The sequence below is a fragment of the Laccaria bicolor genome, genomic scaffold, assembly GCF_000143565.1.
Source record: "Laccaria bicolor S238N-H82 LACBIscaffold_145 genomic scaffold, whole genome shotgun sequence".
Taxonomy (NCBI): domain Eukaryota; kingdom Fungi; phylum Basidiomycota; class Agaricomycetes; order Agaricales; family Hydnangiaceae; genus Laccaria; species Laccaria bicolor.
This window is the reverse complement of record NW_001890004.1, coordinates 15,676-31,321: the sequence shown is the minus strand read 5'-3', so window position 1 is coordinate 31,321 and position 15,646 is coordinate 15,676. Positions and strand designations below refer to the sequence as shown.

General features: G+C 48.5%; 5 protein-coding genes across 5 annotated transcripts; 2 read left to right on the top strand and 3 right to left on the bottom strand.

Annotated features, from left to right (window-relative positions):
* Positions 1 to 653: 653 nt before the first annotated feature.
* Positions 654 to 4,080, bottom strand: LACBIDRAFT_335760 (uncharacterized protein; the record flags this gene model as incomplete). The annotated part of the gene is made up of 5 exons (XM_001890647.1): positions 654 to 1,358; positions 1,413 to 1,512; positions 1,561 to 2,686; positions 2,750 to 3,128; positions 3,187 to 4,080. 5 exons carry the CDS (start codon positions 4,078 to 4,080, stop codon positions 654 to 656), a joined length of 3,204 nt encoding a protein of 1,067 aa, XP_001890682.1.
* A 97-nt stretch (positions 4,081 to 4,177) lies between these two features.
* On the top strand, positions 4,178 to 6,662 carry LACBIDRAFT_298348 (uncharacterized protein; the record flags this gene model as incomplete). Its single annotated transcript, XM_001890651.1, has 4 exons — positions 4,178 to 4,486; positions 4,541 to 5,314; positions 5,365 to 5,800; positions 5,848 to 6,662. 4 exons carry the CDS (start codon positions 4,178 to 4,180, stop codon positions 6,660 to 6,662), a joined length of 2,334 nt encoding a protein of 777 aa, XP_001890686.1.
* A 1,571-nt stretch (positions 6,663 to 8,233) lies between these two features.
* Positions 8,234 to 8,446, bottom strand: LACBIDRAFT_298347 (uncharacterized protein; the record flags this gene model as incomplete). Its single annotated transcript, XM_001890646.1, has 1 exon — positions 8,234 to 8,446. One exon carries the CDS (start codon positions 8,444 to 8,446, stop codon positions 8,234 to 8,236), a length of 213 nt encoding a protein of 70 aa, XP_001890681.1.
* Positions 8,447 to 8,476: 30 nt separating this feature from the next.
* On the bottom strand, positions 8,477 to 11,685 carry LACBIDRAFT_298346 (uncharacterized protein; the record flags this gene model as incomplete). Its single annotated transcript, XM_001890645.1, has 10 exons — positions 8,477 to 8,895; positions 8,946 to 9,480; positions 9,532 to 9,628; positions 9,685 to 9,860; positions 9,915 to 10,044; positions 10,093 to 10,321; positions 10,373 to 10,577; positions 10,638 to 11,146; positions 11,198 to 11,464; positions 11,517 to 11,685. The coding sequence occupies 10 exons, from the start codon at positions 11,683 to 11,685 to the stop codon at positions 8,477 to 8,479; spliced, it is 2,736 nt and encodes a 911-aa protein (XP_001890680.1).
* Positions 11,686 to 11,699: 14 nt separating this feature from the next.
* On the top strand, positions 11,700 to 13,800 carry LACBIDRAFT_298345 (uncharacterized protein; the record flags this gene model as incomplete). The annotated part of the gene is made up of 7 exons (XM_001890650.1): positions 11,700 to 11,972; positions 12,021 to 12,556; positions 12,603 to 12,834; positions 12,888 to 13,187; positions 13,235 to 13,402; positions 13,454 to 13,579; positions 13,654 to 13,800. The coding sequence occupies 7 exons, from the start codon at positions 11,700 to 11,702 to the stop codon at positions 13,798 to 13,800; spliced, it is 1,782 nt and encodes a 593-aa protein (XP_001890685.1).
* Between the last annotated feature and the right edge of the window lie 1,846 nt (positions 13,801 to 15,646).

The following is a 15,646-nucleotide window of genomic DNA, read 5'->3' as shown; positions in this document are numbered from 1 at the left end:
GGGACGACAGCACCTCATCCCCCTTTTCGGGGTCGAGTTCCCCACATAGAACCGCGCGTGGAACATCAAGTTGTCATTCAAATGGTCGCTTGTGGAAAATCTGGTTTGCATTCTCCACCAGCTTCCCAATATCTATTTCTTCTGGTTTGTAGGAGCGAACCTTCGAGAGGGAAACCATGTTGAGGCGTGAATAGATAGGGAGAGGGATTAGGAGTCACTGATTGAATTGGGGTCTCAGGTGATGAATAATACTGAAGATATACAAATGACGGAGGTGTACCGTTGTACATAAATTAAATTATCCTATGCCTGAACCATTTGAGGACTTCTTAAGCTCATTTTATATGTTTGTGGTCAATATACTAGCATCCGGCGTGTACGCGACGCGAACGCGTTCGCCGTTAATGGGTGCGCACGTGCGGATTTCTTTCCTTTTACAGGTGATGTCGGGGTTTGAAAAAGTTCTCTCCTTGGTCGTGATGAAGTCCTACCAGTCTCCATGGTAGTAATTACCCTAGGCTCGACACCAGCCGTTATTTCAAACTCCGATCGTCGTTGAAGTAACGGCTGGTCTAACCTGTTGTCACTTTGGCGGGTCACGCATTTGTGACAAAAGACTTAGCGAAATTTCGATGAACGACGCGCAAACAACCTTAGTAAACTTCGTTGAAGACACTGCTAAGCTCGATTTCTGGTGCTTCCTCCTCCCAGTCACCTTCAAGATACTCCCCATCATCCTCTGCATCCATACTGCCCCCTATATCCATATCAAATGCGACATCTTCAATCCCCAACCTCTCCAACGTCACGTCACCATCATCTAAATCCAACATTGAATCCTCAAAGTCAACCTCCTCGCCACCTTCGCCCTCGCCCTCGCTATCCACACCCGCCAAACTGATCACCTCAGGAGCGACTGCTACAGGTGGAATGACGTGTGAATTGTCAGGTTGGTCATGAGAAATTGCAGGGGTGGTTCGGGAGAGAGGTTCTGGTTCCACGATGGGGTTGGTGCTGCGTTGGTTTTGAAGGCGTTTGAAGGCCTTGTTGTACTCTGCCAGAGGATTGGAAGAACCGTCTGTAAGCTGTTGTAGTCCAACTGAAACCACATCTGGCACCGGAAAGTCGTCATTGTCCAGTATGCGGCCTTTCGTCAAATGGTAAACCTTGTGCTCGAAAAGGGAATCCATAAGAATTGTGATGTCTTTTGTGAGATCGGCAGGTGCATGCCGTGTTCCAATATCTGTCCCGAGCATATCTTTCATGGTCGTGGCGATATGGCGCAACGCGTTGACACATGGTGAGACCATTTCAAGCCATTCCCATGACCTGTTGCTCCCATGGGCTTTGTAGAAGGTCTGTTGTAGATATCAGTGTCCTAGGCGCTAGTCAGAAAAGGTAGAGACTCAGACCTTAATCCAGAAATTCATATGTTCTTGAACCAAATCAACCTCCACGAAGCTATTAGGTTTGCCGGTGGGATTCAGTAGCCAGTTGTTAAGGATGACCTCACTAAACAGGGTTGAATAAAATACTGGACAACGTTTCAAAAGAGCTCACCAGAGTTTCTTGGGCCAGACATGGGTAAGATTATGAATCAAATGTAGCATCTCATATGCGTACTTTGTGCGCCCATTACCACGAAAACTAAGGGCCCAAACTTTGAGGACAAGAAGGGCCCGACCAGAATCTCCACTCTTCACAGCATCAGTGAACTCTCTCGAGATAAGGGCATCACGCAAAAAAAGGAGTGCATTCTCGAAGACCATGTCACCCTCAGACCTTGCAGAAGGGGTTTCTTGTACTTGGGTCCCAGAGCGCTGCCACCGCAGCTCGTCTACAATCTTCGGGTTTGCGTAACAGTCGAGGATCTGTGTAGCATGTGACTGTAGATTGTCGAGTGTGTCCACGTTGGCGCTGTAATCCGCAAGCGATTTGCAACCTGAGACCAGCAAAAGACAATGAAGAACTCGTGCATATAAAGACACGAAAATGAGATCATGGCATACTCGGAATGTGGGTAAAGAAGTCACTGAGATCGGAAGACGGTGGAGTTGGGTGTTGTGGAATGCGAGGCAGCCAGGATTGCGTGTACCTGCATTCGGTTTACCCCAATGCGTGACGAAGAAACCATGCATGTTCGCAATCTTCCCATGGAATAACCCAGGCATCCATGCACCCCATCCAAAACTTGAATATCCTCCCTCATGTCCTGCCCTTATATTGGCAAGTGCCCGAAGTCGCGCAATTGATAATTGATCTCCTGCGAGAATCCGTGTGAGCCGCATCCACATGGTTGACTGATTTCGAAGGTGCAATTCCCGAACGATTGCCGCGTCGACATCGGCATTCCCGACAATAGTGGACTCATCAATCTTCCAAGTCGGTAATGGGTAAAGCTTTGTTTTATGTGTAGGAATTTGCTGGTTGGTCTTTGGGAGGGATTTGTTGAGGTCAGACTGGAATTTTTCGAAACCTTCACCACCATGGCTGACAATGATGCGCATGATACAATGAACAATGCATTTCCGGAACAATTGCGACTCTTCCCGTGTATGGAGGATGTCAGTGATGGATAAGGGAGGGGCAACATTGAATGACTGATGAAGATCGGACAATCTCATATCGTCTAAGGTGGCACCATGCAATGGCCAGATAGTAGCACAAGTGCCACTTTCCAGTGTATCTGAAACGAAGGTACTTTTAGTTGTTACACCCATCTTGGATTCTCAATTTGTAAATTACAAACCTTTGCGTCCAATAATTTGCTCAGCAGTCTTTGCCATGAAGTTGATATTATCATAGACGACACCATACAAGCCTGTTGCTGCGACATCCCTGGCTTTCTGACGCATAAAGTCAGACAGTTGCTTGAGTGTTCCAGCTACTTTCCGGATACGTTTGGGCTTCATTGAGTCTGAGACCGAAGAGGCAGATGTCTTGTCACTCTCAGAAGGTATCTTTGCGACAAGATTGGCATAACTTTCGGAAATGCCTAAATGCGAAAGAACCGTGATTGGCTGTCGTTGGGAGCCAGTAGCGTAGAGGTACAAGGCCATCATACGCTTGGTGACATTGTTGAAAAGACTGTATTCACCAAGACACGCCAAAATCGATGAGGTGATGACCTATGACATCAGAACTCGTAAGTACATTGAGGTCATGATCTGGGTTCAAGATAATTACCATTCTCTTTTTGCCCATTCTTGCAGGTGTGAGACCGCTAGCCAATTGTCTGGATGATGTGGCCAGAGACTCAAAGATGCAGGTGGTTACAGTCGCAAATTGGTTCCGAAGGCTCTGGTAGAGGTTCTCGAAACTGAAATCTTCGACAAAACCATTGTCGATAATTGGTTTTCGCAGAATTCCTTGACGTGTTATTGCACCTGCCTCGCGTGAAACAGCATTGGCAACATATTGGACTGCCCATTCATGGACCTCGCCCCGGGCAGTCATGCTGTTTGATGATGCTACCCACCAATTCAGGATTCGTGTGGCACGACCATGCTCGCGGAAAAAACCATCCCATCGGTGAGAGCCCTGCCCATTGTGTGGATCAAAAACATACTCATTCACCTCGCCAAGGCTAACATCCTGATTCTCAAGATATCGGAGAACATTTTCGAGACGTGACTTTTGCGATTCCTCCTCAACTTCCAATGCGATGGCCTTCGAGGTGGCAAGGGTCATTTGCCGCTTTCTAGCACTCTTTCTGCGCTTGATGGCAAGGCGCTCCTCCTTGGATCCAACCACTGGACTGCTCTGGATTACACTGGGGCTTGATAATGGCGGCAATGACATGGCTCGGCGTCGTGGTGTGTTCATGGGGGAACTAGGTGCAGAGGAAAGAGGGGAAGATGACTGATTCGTCTCTTCATCTTGTGCTGCATCCGACACAACAAATGTGGGGGGGTGTAACCCTCGGGGAGAAGGGCAGTTGTTGAGGCCGAGAGTTGCAACTTGAGGGTATGATTGAAAAAGGTTGAGATGGGGCAGTGGTGTGTTCCATAGACTGTCAGGAGAGTGTTTTGAGTTCCTTGATGATAAGGCTGGAGAAAAGTTAGATTGGGCACTATTCATCTCGAATTCGAGGAGAGGTGAAGGCGAAAGGCAAGATATATTCATCACGTGGATACATTGAAAACTATCTCTTCATCATCGTACCCATCATTCTAAAATGTCTAGAAAGAAAGCCACCTGTCAGCCCAGATCAGCAATGAGGGGAGTTGACAAACCTACTCAACCACGGCCAACACACAAGGACCTGGAGGGTCTGGGGGCCAAACTGGAGGAACGATTTGGGTGGAAGCTGAGGGCCTTTCAGCTCGAGGCTATTGAGGCACAACTGCTAGGCAAAGATGTTATTGTGCATGCGGGGACAGGAGCCGGAAAGACTGCTATAGCAGCGGGGCCACATGTCCTCCCAATGATGGAAGGTCGGGTAACAATCATGGTCTCCCCGCTGCTGGCATTACAGAATGAACAGGTTAAGTATTCGTCAAGCAATAGATTAGAAAGGCACTGACATAATAGATTACAGGTCAACACCTTCATGAATGAATTTAAGCTAGACGCGATTGCTATTAACAGCAGTCATGGGGGATGTACGCCTGAAGCACTTACCGTAGGATATCTTATCTTCATCCATGTAAAGAAACTCGCTGATATGTGTCATCAGCGTGTGAGTGAGGGAAAGCACCAGATAGTGCTGATCTCACCTGAAATGTTGTTGTCAAAGAGATTTATAGACGACGTGTTGCGCAAAAAGAGCTTCACGTCGCGAGTCGTCTCTGTTGTGGTTGACGAGGCCCATGTCGTGTCTCGATGGGGTGCTGGCTTTCGAAAGAAATATGGTGAGCTTGGTATGGTGCAGGCATTCCTACCACGAGGAACACCTATAGTTGCATTATCAGCAACCCTTCCGCCACGGATACACACAGATGTACTGAACAAACTGCAATTTCCGAAGGATGGATATACCAACCTTAACGTGGGCAACGATCGCCCCAATGTGTCATTGGTCACTCGAGCGATTGAACACCCTATGAATACCTATGCGGACCTGGATTTCGTCATACCTGGTGACATTACGGACCCAAAAGACATACCGAAAACTTTCATCTACGCTGACAGTGTGTCAATGGGCATTGATATCGAGGATCACCTAACAGAGCTCTTACCTGAGAATCTTCGTGACAAGGGCCTCATCAGACCCTTCAACGCAGCATTCTCCCATGAGTATCGGGCCAAGCTTATGGATCTTTTCAATGTCAGTGAAGTCCGGGTATTAATCTGCACCGATGCAGCTGGAATGGTATACAAGAACTTTTTAGTTGAACAATCTGGCTGCTGATATCGTTACAGGGGTGTAACATACCAGACATCGATGTGGTCGTGCAATGGAAACTTCCAGACTCAGTGTCTACCTTTGTTCAGCGAGCGGGACGCGCCGCCCGTGCAGATGGCCATGAAGGGCTGGCCATTTTGTTGGCTGAAAAATCGGCATATATGGTGGACGTCGAGGCCGAACTCAAATCTAAGGAAAAGGCTGTCAATCCCAAGGGAGACAAAAGGAAAAAGCAGATTAACGAGGACTCACAAAAGAAAAAAGCATCGAAGGCATATGCGGTTGCGCATGGCGTTCTTCGAGGCGCATTTGGAGGACAAACGGACAGCATACCCGTTGTCCAGCAACCTCCTCTTGATACGACCAGTATGGATGAAGGTCTCTACGTGCTAATCCAGACGACGTCGTGCAGGCGTAAAGTGTTGACACATATCTACAACAACGCGCTTGATCGTAAGTCTGTTTCGCACAGCTAAACCTGGCTTACCGTTCTACAATAGACCCTACCATGCCATGTTGCGATCTCTGCGACCCATCCCTTCTAAACCGAACACGACCTGGACCCCCTCCGCTAAAAGCGCGGCAAACGGCGACAAAGCAAGGCGAACCAGCACAGTACGTGCAGCATGAATTGCACAAATGGCGTACCCAAGTTTACGAGCGTGACTTCACACACGCGATGTTTGGTCCCAGTGCAATCATGAAAGACGGGACGATCACGATGCTCTCGTCTGTTGGCCCTATTTCCTCAATCTGTCAGCTTGAAAAGATACTTGCTGGGCAATGGCAATGGTATGCGACATACGGAGCTGAGTTACTTGCATTTTTGAATACTCTCGAAATGCCTGACATGGTGAAGAAAAAAAGAAAAGCAGGCTTAAACACAAAAAAAAGGAAGGAGCAGGACGGATTGGAGGACGATGGTGGGAGGGGAAAACGTGCACGAAAACCCACGATGTCAGCATCAACGGCATCAACTTCTCAAGCTGCCAGTGCCACACCAGCGCCAACTTCTCAGGCTGCCACACCAGCGCCAAACCCAGCCGCGCAAACAGCAACTCGACCTCGAGGTACCCCGAACCAATTTATGCACTCAGCTACGCCATCGACGCCGATACCAACGCGATTGCAACAGAATCCTTATGCTCATCTGGTGTACACACCACACCAACAATATCTCTGGCAACAACCTCACACTCCCATTGTATCTTGTTATCCCAACACTCCCTTCTATCGGGGATCGTCGAGCAGTCACTTGGCTAGTTTCTTTCAAGATACACCACCCAACACCCCGTTAGAGCCAACTGGACAATAAATTCCCAAAGTACTACAAGTATATATTAAAAACATTGTTTTGACGACCTACATTGTTCCGAAGAGAGTGTGATGTGAGGAAAGCTCTTTGTGAGATCGTTTTTTTTTCTAAGTCCGTTGTCACACTTCGCTGGTCCTGCCAAAATCGTGACAGTGTAGACCAGTCGGTACGGTAACTACTCTCCTTTCACTCTCCGCTCACCACAACAAACAGTACACATCACCAAATAACTCTGTTACCGTACCGACTGGCTTGCGAGTCTATAATTACCCGCTCACACATTCCAAATACAGAACTTCCCCATTTTTTCGAATTCAACACTACGTTCTCTTACTCAAATCAAACATAGCGAATTACTACCATCGGAGACTGGGTTCGAGTCTACCCGTCTATCTATCACAAGGAAATATGGAAAAATACATTCTCATTTCGAGGCTAGAGACTACTACCTCGTGTATTCGCGGCCACCGCACCCCTAAGCGCTTTCCTGTACCACGTTTGAGCAGGCCGCAAAGGGAAAGAAGATAAAAAGACAGTGACCTCAGATAAAAGAGCTCTATTTCGACCGCCCAGATGATCATGAAATGTCGAGAAACCGAGTAGAAGACACATACTATCGCTTGGTTGAAAATAAGCCCCCATGGCCAGCCGAAGTTCCTTTTGCTTTGTTGGCATCACATCGGCGCTTGACGCACCTGTACCCAATAGGAAAAACAAGTTCAATGAGCATGAGCATGAGAGAAAAAGGAAAAAAAAGACACGATACATGCCGAGTTTCGAAAGTCTGACAATCCAACACGAGTGCACAGAACGTACTCGGCCCTCCGGCACGAGAGAAGATTCTCGTAGTTCGCGCCACCGTGCCAAAGACGTTCAACCGGCGCAGCAAGGCAATGTTGAGAGCCTTGAAAGCCAAAAGTATAAACTATGCTGGTCCTCGTCTTGCCTCTGGTGGATGGGCCTTCGTTGAGGGAAGAATATCTTCATAATTTTGGTGATTGGCGAGTCTTGCGCAATGTGCAAGTGAATGTCAACAATCAAAGAGCCCAGAAGGCGATGCGATTGGCTCGTTTTGGCACAATGTACAGCAGAACAAAGGCATCGGGTGAGTCCAAAACATAGAGTTGACCTTCCGACGACGACGAAATAGGCAAAAGCTATTGCTTTTGGGGAGAATCGCCAGCGAGAGATGCAAAGGAAAATATGATGCACAGATTGAAAGCGCGCTGCCACTGCTGTGCTGTCTGTCAACACATTCCTCGGCTCGGGATTCAGCAGTAGAACGTCCGGCAAACTATGCAGTTGCTAGATCTCCTCCGGGTCTTCCAAGGTCTCCTCATCGTCCATCTTGGACCTCCCAAAACCGAATAGGTCCCTAGCCCAACATCAGCAAGACCGCAAATTGTTTGGCGATGCTTGGGAGCTTGGGGCGCTTGCCAAACATCCCAAAATCGTACGACCCCTCCCAAGCTACGCCGATTTGTGTCGTTAAATACAATTGCCCGAGTTTTGAGTCTGAAAGCCAAGCACCACAATTATAATAACATGTTAGATACAACATACAAACATGTTTAAAAGCAAATTTCATGTGAATGATGGTCTGCATACTTGCTAACATAGTATGCCTCAAATGCATCCAGTGAGTACGAAAAATGGAAGTCAAAGGGTAAAAAATCCCTCCCAAATACAGGCTGAAGGTGCCCACCCCGAAGAAAGGTATCTAAATGAAGAACAGTGGCGATATGCGCGCCGTTTCGGTATGTGTCAGGCTTGATCTTCCACATACCTGTCTCGGGATCAGGGGCTGTGCCAATTCATTTGAACCATTCGACGAAGGCACACGGGTATGTCTTTGCATCATGAGTAAACGAGAAGAAGAGCTTTACTCTGACAATGCTCATCCCCTTCATTCCAGGCTTGTCTTGGTCCTCGACAACAAGAGCACAGTCGTGTCGCGGCCCTTGTTTTCGCCATGAAGGGGTTGAGCGGATACGTTCCGTTCTCATGCCTCGGATGCCAGACTTGTCACTAGGAGCGTAGAACGTGGCGACGGCAGAGTGGAAGACCGAGATCTTGCTTGTTGGATAAGGACATTGCTGAAGAGGGATGTCAGATGATGAGGTGCCGTCGTTTGCGTGAAGTTGATCATAAAGGAAGCGCCGAGTGAGCTCAACGAGCTGTGGTTGGTTGATATGTTGAGCCAGGTCTTGGAGGTAGCGGGGGTAGTTACGTTCTATCATGAATAAGCAGCAATCCAAATAAATAAGTGAAACATGTGCGTACCTCGAGTTCTCGCAAGAGTAACGTTCCCTGTTACATACTCGTCAATGATTCCCGTGTCGTCGTCCTCATCGGGAGGTAGGATTGGTTTCAGAGGTGGTGCGTGGGTAGGAGGCAACATACGGCGCGCAACGAAATCGGCGCGAGCTCGAATGAGCTTATCGAGCCGCTGATTGGTGAGCAACATTTGGCCAAGGGCCTCGTATCGATTGGAGCGACGCCACGGCCTCTTGACAGCAGTGATGTGGCGTGATTCGGTGATAGATGAGCAGAGACCTCCAGGAGCACCGAACTCCTGGATTTGGCTGATCAAGTGGGCAAGGGAGTGTTGACGAGGAAGATTGAACCCCGTTGGCCTAACACCGGACGTGCGAAAGATTTCGTGATGGGTATGGAACTTTTTGATGGCGGCGTCGAGGTCTTGTAATGATCCCTCTGTGATATCAGCTCGGCGGGCAATGTAACACGCGTCCAGGAAAGCTGCGATGCACTGCACCATCTCGGAAGGTACAAATCCAGCAATAGCGGGAAGATAAACCTGTAGCGTAAAGTCAGGACAGTAAATAATGAACGACAAAACAAAACATACCTTCATTAACGCCTTCGAGTCATCTCCCGTCCATTGCTTGAAGCGTCGACCATGAGGGAAACGGCGAAGACCGGGGAATGCAGGTGCTGCAGCAATACTGAAATCCGTGAGCTATGAGAGACCAAGAAAGAATTACAGGTATCAAAAGCTTACCGGCGGTCAATTTGGTCCAAAATCTCGTTAGCTTTAGCATCCCCATGTTCAAGATAAAGGTAGTCTCCGACCCATTGGACTAAATGGTCCTTAAATGTTCCCTTGATGAGTTGGTGCAGCAGGTCTGCAGACAACATCTCATGGATGTCTGCCCGAGGAAAGTGGTATGTGAATGGCTGTATAAGGTAGTTAGAACCTTTTGTATGTTCAAGATGAAGGGGAGCACTAACGGTAATATCATCGTCAATCCCATACTCATCCCACAGCGTCCGAGAGTCCAGCTCTTGGACTAACTCCTGATGGAACTTTTGCGAGCGACGATCAGCGAAGCCATCCAAACCGGTCGGAAGTGCGGTGCATCTGAAAGACATTAGTAATTTAAGTAGGTGAAAGTCGAGAGGTGCTTACTTCGGACACCAGTTTTGAACAATGCCGGCAAGATATACTTGCTCAGGGTAGTCCGCGATGTACGCGCCAAGGTCATATATGACGCGGCGGAAATGACCATCTGGGCAACGACGAACAACTGGCATACTCATTGCTGGTCGCAATGTCTTGAGAATGGCGGCAATTGAATCATGGTAAAGTTGACGTTTGAATTTGCGAAACGCGGGGTCATTGTCATACTTCCGATCCCCTGAAAAGATGTTTAGCCCAGTCAAAGAAATGAACAATAATGTAGCTATACCTTTGGGAATTGCTAAAAATGCGGTAGGAGCGACCGCGTTACGATGGGCTCGCCGAACCATGTTGTGAACACCACCTGGGGAAATATAAAATGGATGGTATTCGACGTGACCAGTTGCTACCGAAACTGTGGTCTTATCACTGCCAACAATGACAGGACAATACATAGCGCCCTCCGTGGAAGGGTCATTCTCATAAATGTTTGTCTAGAAGATACAAAATTATTGCATTAGTGAAACATTCAGGTCGATTGAAATTTGACATACACTGTGGCGCCAGGAGTAATTTCCCGAGAGAAAGTCGGTCCAGCGGCGTTTGCCCGACTTGTCAAGCCCAACATATGGAACATAGTCATATTGTCCATCGAAGTCGGGGTTGTCGAGCATTTGAGACATGACCACTTCGGGATCCCGGTACCAAACTTCATACTCAGCCGATTTCCATGACGGATCGTTTGGCCCAATATCACCTGCATAGCCGACCGTGAAACACTTCCAAGGCGCATCTCCGAGGCGCATAGCATCGATACATTCATACATATGCTCATAGGAACTGAATGGGCCCAGCTCATCCTGCTTCGCTTTGTCGAGCGCCCACAGCTCCAAGAGTTCATTGATATTCCCCGCGGACATCTCAACACGACGATAGAGGAAGTCGGCAGTTCGGAACTGCACTTCATCTTCATATGGTGACCAATCGGTAGGTCCAGCAGTTGTACGTGGTGGGGGGGCGGTACCAGCAGGGAGGGTATTGCCGTCAGCATCACATGGTAACGCTATGAGGCTCTCGTGAGTAAAAAGTATGCAAGGCCATTAATAACGCTCACCCGTGAGATGTGGATGATAAATTTTGGAGGGGCGGGGTACCTGGGGCCGTTCTGCAGTAGGTGGAGGAGCCTGGGATGGCTCTGGTGGCTCTTGGTTGGTGTAACCATCAGTTGGTAGGAAATCCAGAGGAGGGGATGGTAGCGGAGGCAATGGTGTCGCAGGTCCATTTGGAATGGTGATCTGAACTTGATTCGAGTTTCTGTGGACAGAGCGGAGATGATAAGTGAGCCCCCGCTGAGATTTGACACGAGTGGGGCAGCCTTCTTCTGGGCAAGAAATAAGGACCATGAGTGAACGACAACAAATGGAAGAACTGACGGATCCTGCTGATGTTAAGTCTCTTGTGCCGGCCCTCAAGCCACCCGATGATCGATGTGCATGGATTGCAAGTTTTGCCGGCCAATAGGGGTCTGAAAGGCAAAAAAAATGTCGGACCACCCGGACCAAACAATTTCCCTCTCCATTCCCCCCTTCGCTCCACTCCCATCACCTATCTCGAAGATGTCTGGACGTCCTAAACGCGCCAAAGCAAATTGGCATCCAGCTCAAGTTCTTCTGAGTAGCACTGCCAAGCGACGTACCTCAGAACAGGTAAAAGCTGATAATGAAGCGGCTGCAGCCACTTCTGCTTCTGCTACAGTGGCCGAGACTCAGAAGCAAACCGAAAAGAGGGCGCGCGTTGCCCAACTTGAGGATAAGATCCGCGCCGCCAATGTCGCAAACATGGAGCGAGCAATCCGTCCTGACCTTCACATGTCAGCTTCAGTCAAACAGGCAGGTTCTCGTTTTCTATACGTACCCATCAATCTAAACTTGTTTTAGTCTCAACCCACTGCCCCTCCTGCTGTTGCCCCAGTTCCTACAGGGGGGGTCTCAACAGATGATGGTGGAATTCGCATTAGGGGACTTACTTACAGAGTTACACGCCCACCATCCAGCATTTCGATGAGGTCGGAGCCTGGTGTTGATGATCAGCCTGAGACCAACGACGGTGGTTTATCGGAGGGCAATGACTACTTACCACCTGAGTCCACAGCCGACAGCGAAAGCGATGGGATGGCAGTCGGTGAGCAGGATGAAGATGAGGAGTTTGTCATGGAACAAAACAAGAGTGAGGCAAGCGAGGACGAGATGGAAGCACTGCCTCCATCACGCACCAAAAAAGGGAAATCGGCTCCAAAGGTGACTCTAAAATCACGCATCATCCCTTTCCTCACTTACTCTCTCAAGCCTCCTCACGGAACGTTTCGTCTTCAAGTCCAAGGTCTACGTCAGGAAGCCCCCGGTTCCGGTGCAGTGGTAGAACCATTATCAAACAAGCGCAATCTGAAGGACCTGGCAGTCGATGATGCACCCAGGCATGTGTCTCTTATCATTCACTTCAACGTCTCATTGTCAAAGTAGTGCAAAACGTGGTAAAAAATCCGAAGGGGGCCTCATGGCGAATTGGAAAAAGCTTGTGAACTACAAGACTACGCCCGCCTCTACTCAGAAATCAGCCCCCGCCAAAGAAGCCGAAGCCGAAGTCCTCGTTGAAGGAGAGTTCGATCGCGAAGATTCTTCTGAGGCCCTGGCAGCTATCCGAGCTTCCAAACCATCGATGGTGAAGGTGAAGGACAGTCAAAAGGCAACGCCAGTGAGTTTTCGTTGTCCGTACATATTCAACAATGGATAATTAATGAATGGCAGGCTGCCATCAAGATTGTTGAGAAATCCGTCACCAATCTTGACACCACCGGTCGAACAAAGCGCGTCAAGTATACTGTTAGTGATCTCCCTTTCCCTGGTGGTCCACAGTATGCTGCCTACCACGCAAGGTGGCGCAAGCACAGACGCGCATCCTTCATGGATTTCGCAGCTACCAGGCCATGCGCCTACAGAGCGAACTCGGATTTGACACCCAAAGTCGTCCGCACTGTCTGGAATGACAACTTCCCCGAGCTCAACATCGAAGCGCATGAAAACTCACTTGAAATCGTTACTTCGGTTGTGAGTTTTTTTTTTCCTTCAATACACAATGTCTCACCTCTACCTAGGCCGGTGACGTTCTCACAGATTGGCGCAGCAGCATCGGAATGAACGCGCTCGATGTCCTCAGCGCTTTCTTTGCTGAGTACAACCTCAACAAGGACGAAATCATGGCTTTCGTCCCACACGCCTTGGAAGGCTTTAGATTCATTTATGCAGACCCCGATGCCCCTCCTGTTTGTCTTTCGTTTTTTCATCATGGCCAAGTTGCTGATGTACTTTTGTAGAATGAGAAAGGAGGCTTCAAATCCGACCTCATTCTCAATCTATTCGCATACCACTTCAAGAAAACCAGCAACGCCCCCAGATCATACGGATCCCAAGCTGGAGGGTTGGGGCTTTGCACTGCCGCCGTGAGTGTAGTTCGTGATCCCTCACATGCCATACTAACCCTGGGTCAGATGGAATGTGCCTTGTTCCTTTGGAGATTCGGGGTAAACCCGATCAAGGACGAGAAGGGAAACAAAAAGAAAAATGTCGCTCAATTCAACGACAGCGACTGGGGTCTCAAGACACGTGGTTGGATCGAATCCGCATCTCGATTGTCGCCAGAGGATTGGGCGTACATATTTGAGGAGGCAAATATTCGTGCCGGCCTCAACGGGTTAGTTGATGACGAAGATTCTGTCGAGGGCGCTGCGGATCCCCGCGCAACCATTGAACTTTGGTATGTATCTTTCTAATCCCAATCCCGCCACACTGTTCTCATCCTACATGGACACAGACACTGCTTACCAATATTCACACCAAATCCTTTCCTGTGCACAAAAGGCTCGTAGATACATAGAATTGTCTAGTCTACAGTAGTAGCCCAAATATATTTACAATCGGTCGAGTATCTTCGAATCGGCGTCACTTGGGAGCTACTTGGGAGCTACTTGGCCGATTTTGCGCCAGCTCGTATCCGGCCTCTTTTTTCGGACGACCGGATCGAGCTTGGCAGCTTGGCGAAGTTGGCGGCCTTGGCCAAGCGTCCCAAGCCGTCCCAACCAATTTGTGATCTTGCTGATGAATCTGAAGACGAAGTAGACCGACCAGTCGCCAGTCGTTAACTCCCTGTCGGTTGTGAATCCACCTGGCATTGCGCTTGAGACCGCGAAGAAAACATCGCACGCAGCTTAACAGGCGTTTCTTCCACAAAAGTCGCACCCACGTCCCTCTATGCTGTTAGATCTGGTAAATAAACAATTCCGCGCGAAATCGTGCCGCACGCGCGAAACTCTGCCGCGCGCAGAGTGTCCCACCCCGCACGCGTAAAGTTTTTACATTAGGCTTGACTTGATATACGCAGATACAAGTGCCATAGAACGTATGTTGAGTACCTAAGTGGAACTTAAGACTGCTCTTCGTGCTGACATAGCATAGATAATCCAATAATTATTAGTTTTCTCAACCCTCATGAGCGCCCTCGTTCAAGACGAACCCTCAACAAACGGACGACTTCAGCACTGGTCCAGCAGGAGGCTGTAGGAGAAGAGCAAAAGGGAGAGCAGCTGGGAAGGGGACGGGTGGTCGAATGCGAGAGGACGAGCGGTGTCTCCTCGCTCCTCAGCCTCAGTAACATTCTAGGTCAAAGAACGCCTCGTCTTTGCCTTTGCCGATCCATGCTGACAAGCAGCTAGGGGCGCTCTTGCCGATTTCGAGGATGCAGCCCAGGAGTGTGAGTCCTTCTCGATGGAGCGCTTCTGCCCCTCGTGCAAGTGCTAGCGCGTCTCCGTTGATCATCCCACCCTCTGTGTTGGTGGCTGCTTTGAGTTCGGCTCGTGCCTCCTTGAGCACTTCTCGTGTTTCCCCGACGACGACATATGCTTACACTAGCGACACGGAGGAACCAGCACTAGTGGTATACACTCTTATGATAAAAACCAGACACATGCCTGGAAGGCGATGTGTATAATGCCTAGAGGTTCAATGAGACAACTCATTATTTTGTCTAGTATTTTCATTCATTAAGTTCCCTATGTATTTCATTTGGTTTTTTCATTAAATGGCCTAAGTGATCTCATTAATATTGTATTGCGATTTCCTGCAATATTTCATTCATTATCTCTGGATATCTCATTTTGCTTTTCATATGAAAGCCTGGCTCTTTCAATATATATTTCATTCTTAGCTCCAGGACATTTCATTGGAGTTTTCATGTATATATCTGGCGCTTTCATTGGATATTTCATTGTTAGCCCCAGGATATTTCATTGTGCTTTTCATCTGAATGCCTGGCACTTTCAATGGATATTTCATTCTTGTTCCTAGGATATTTCATTGCACTTTTCATAGATATACCTGGTGCTTTCATTGGATATTTCATTGCTAAACCCAGGATATCTCATTGTGCTTCTCATTTGGATGCCTGGCGCTTTCAATGGATATTTCATTCTTATTCCTAGGAGATTTCATTGCACTTTTCATATGTGTACCGG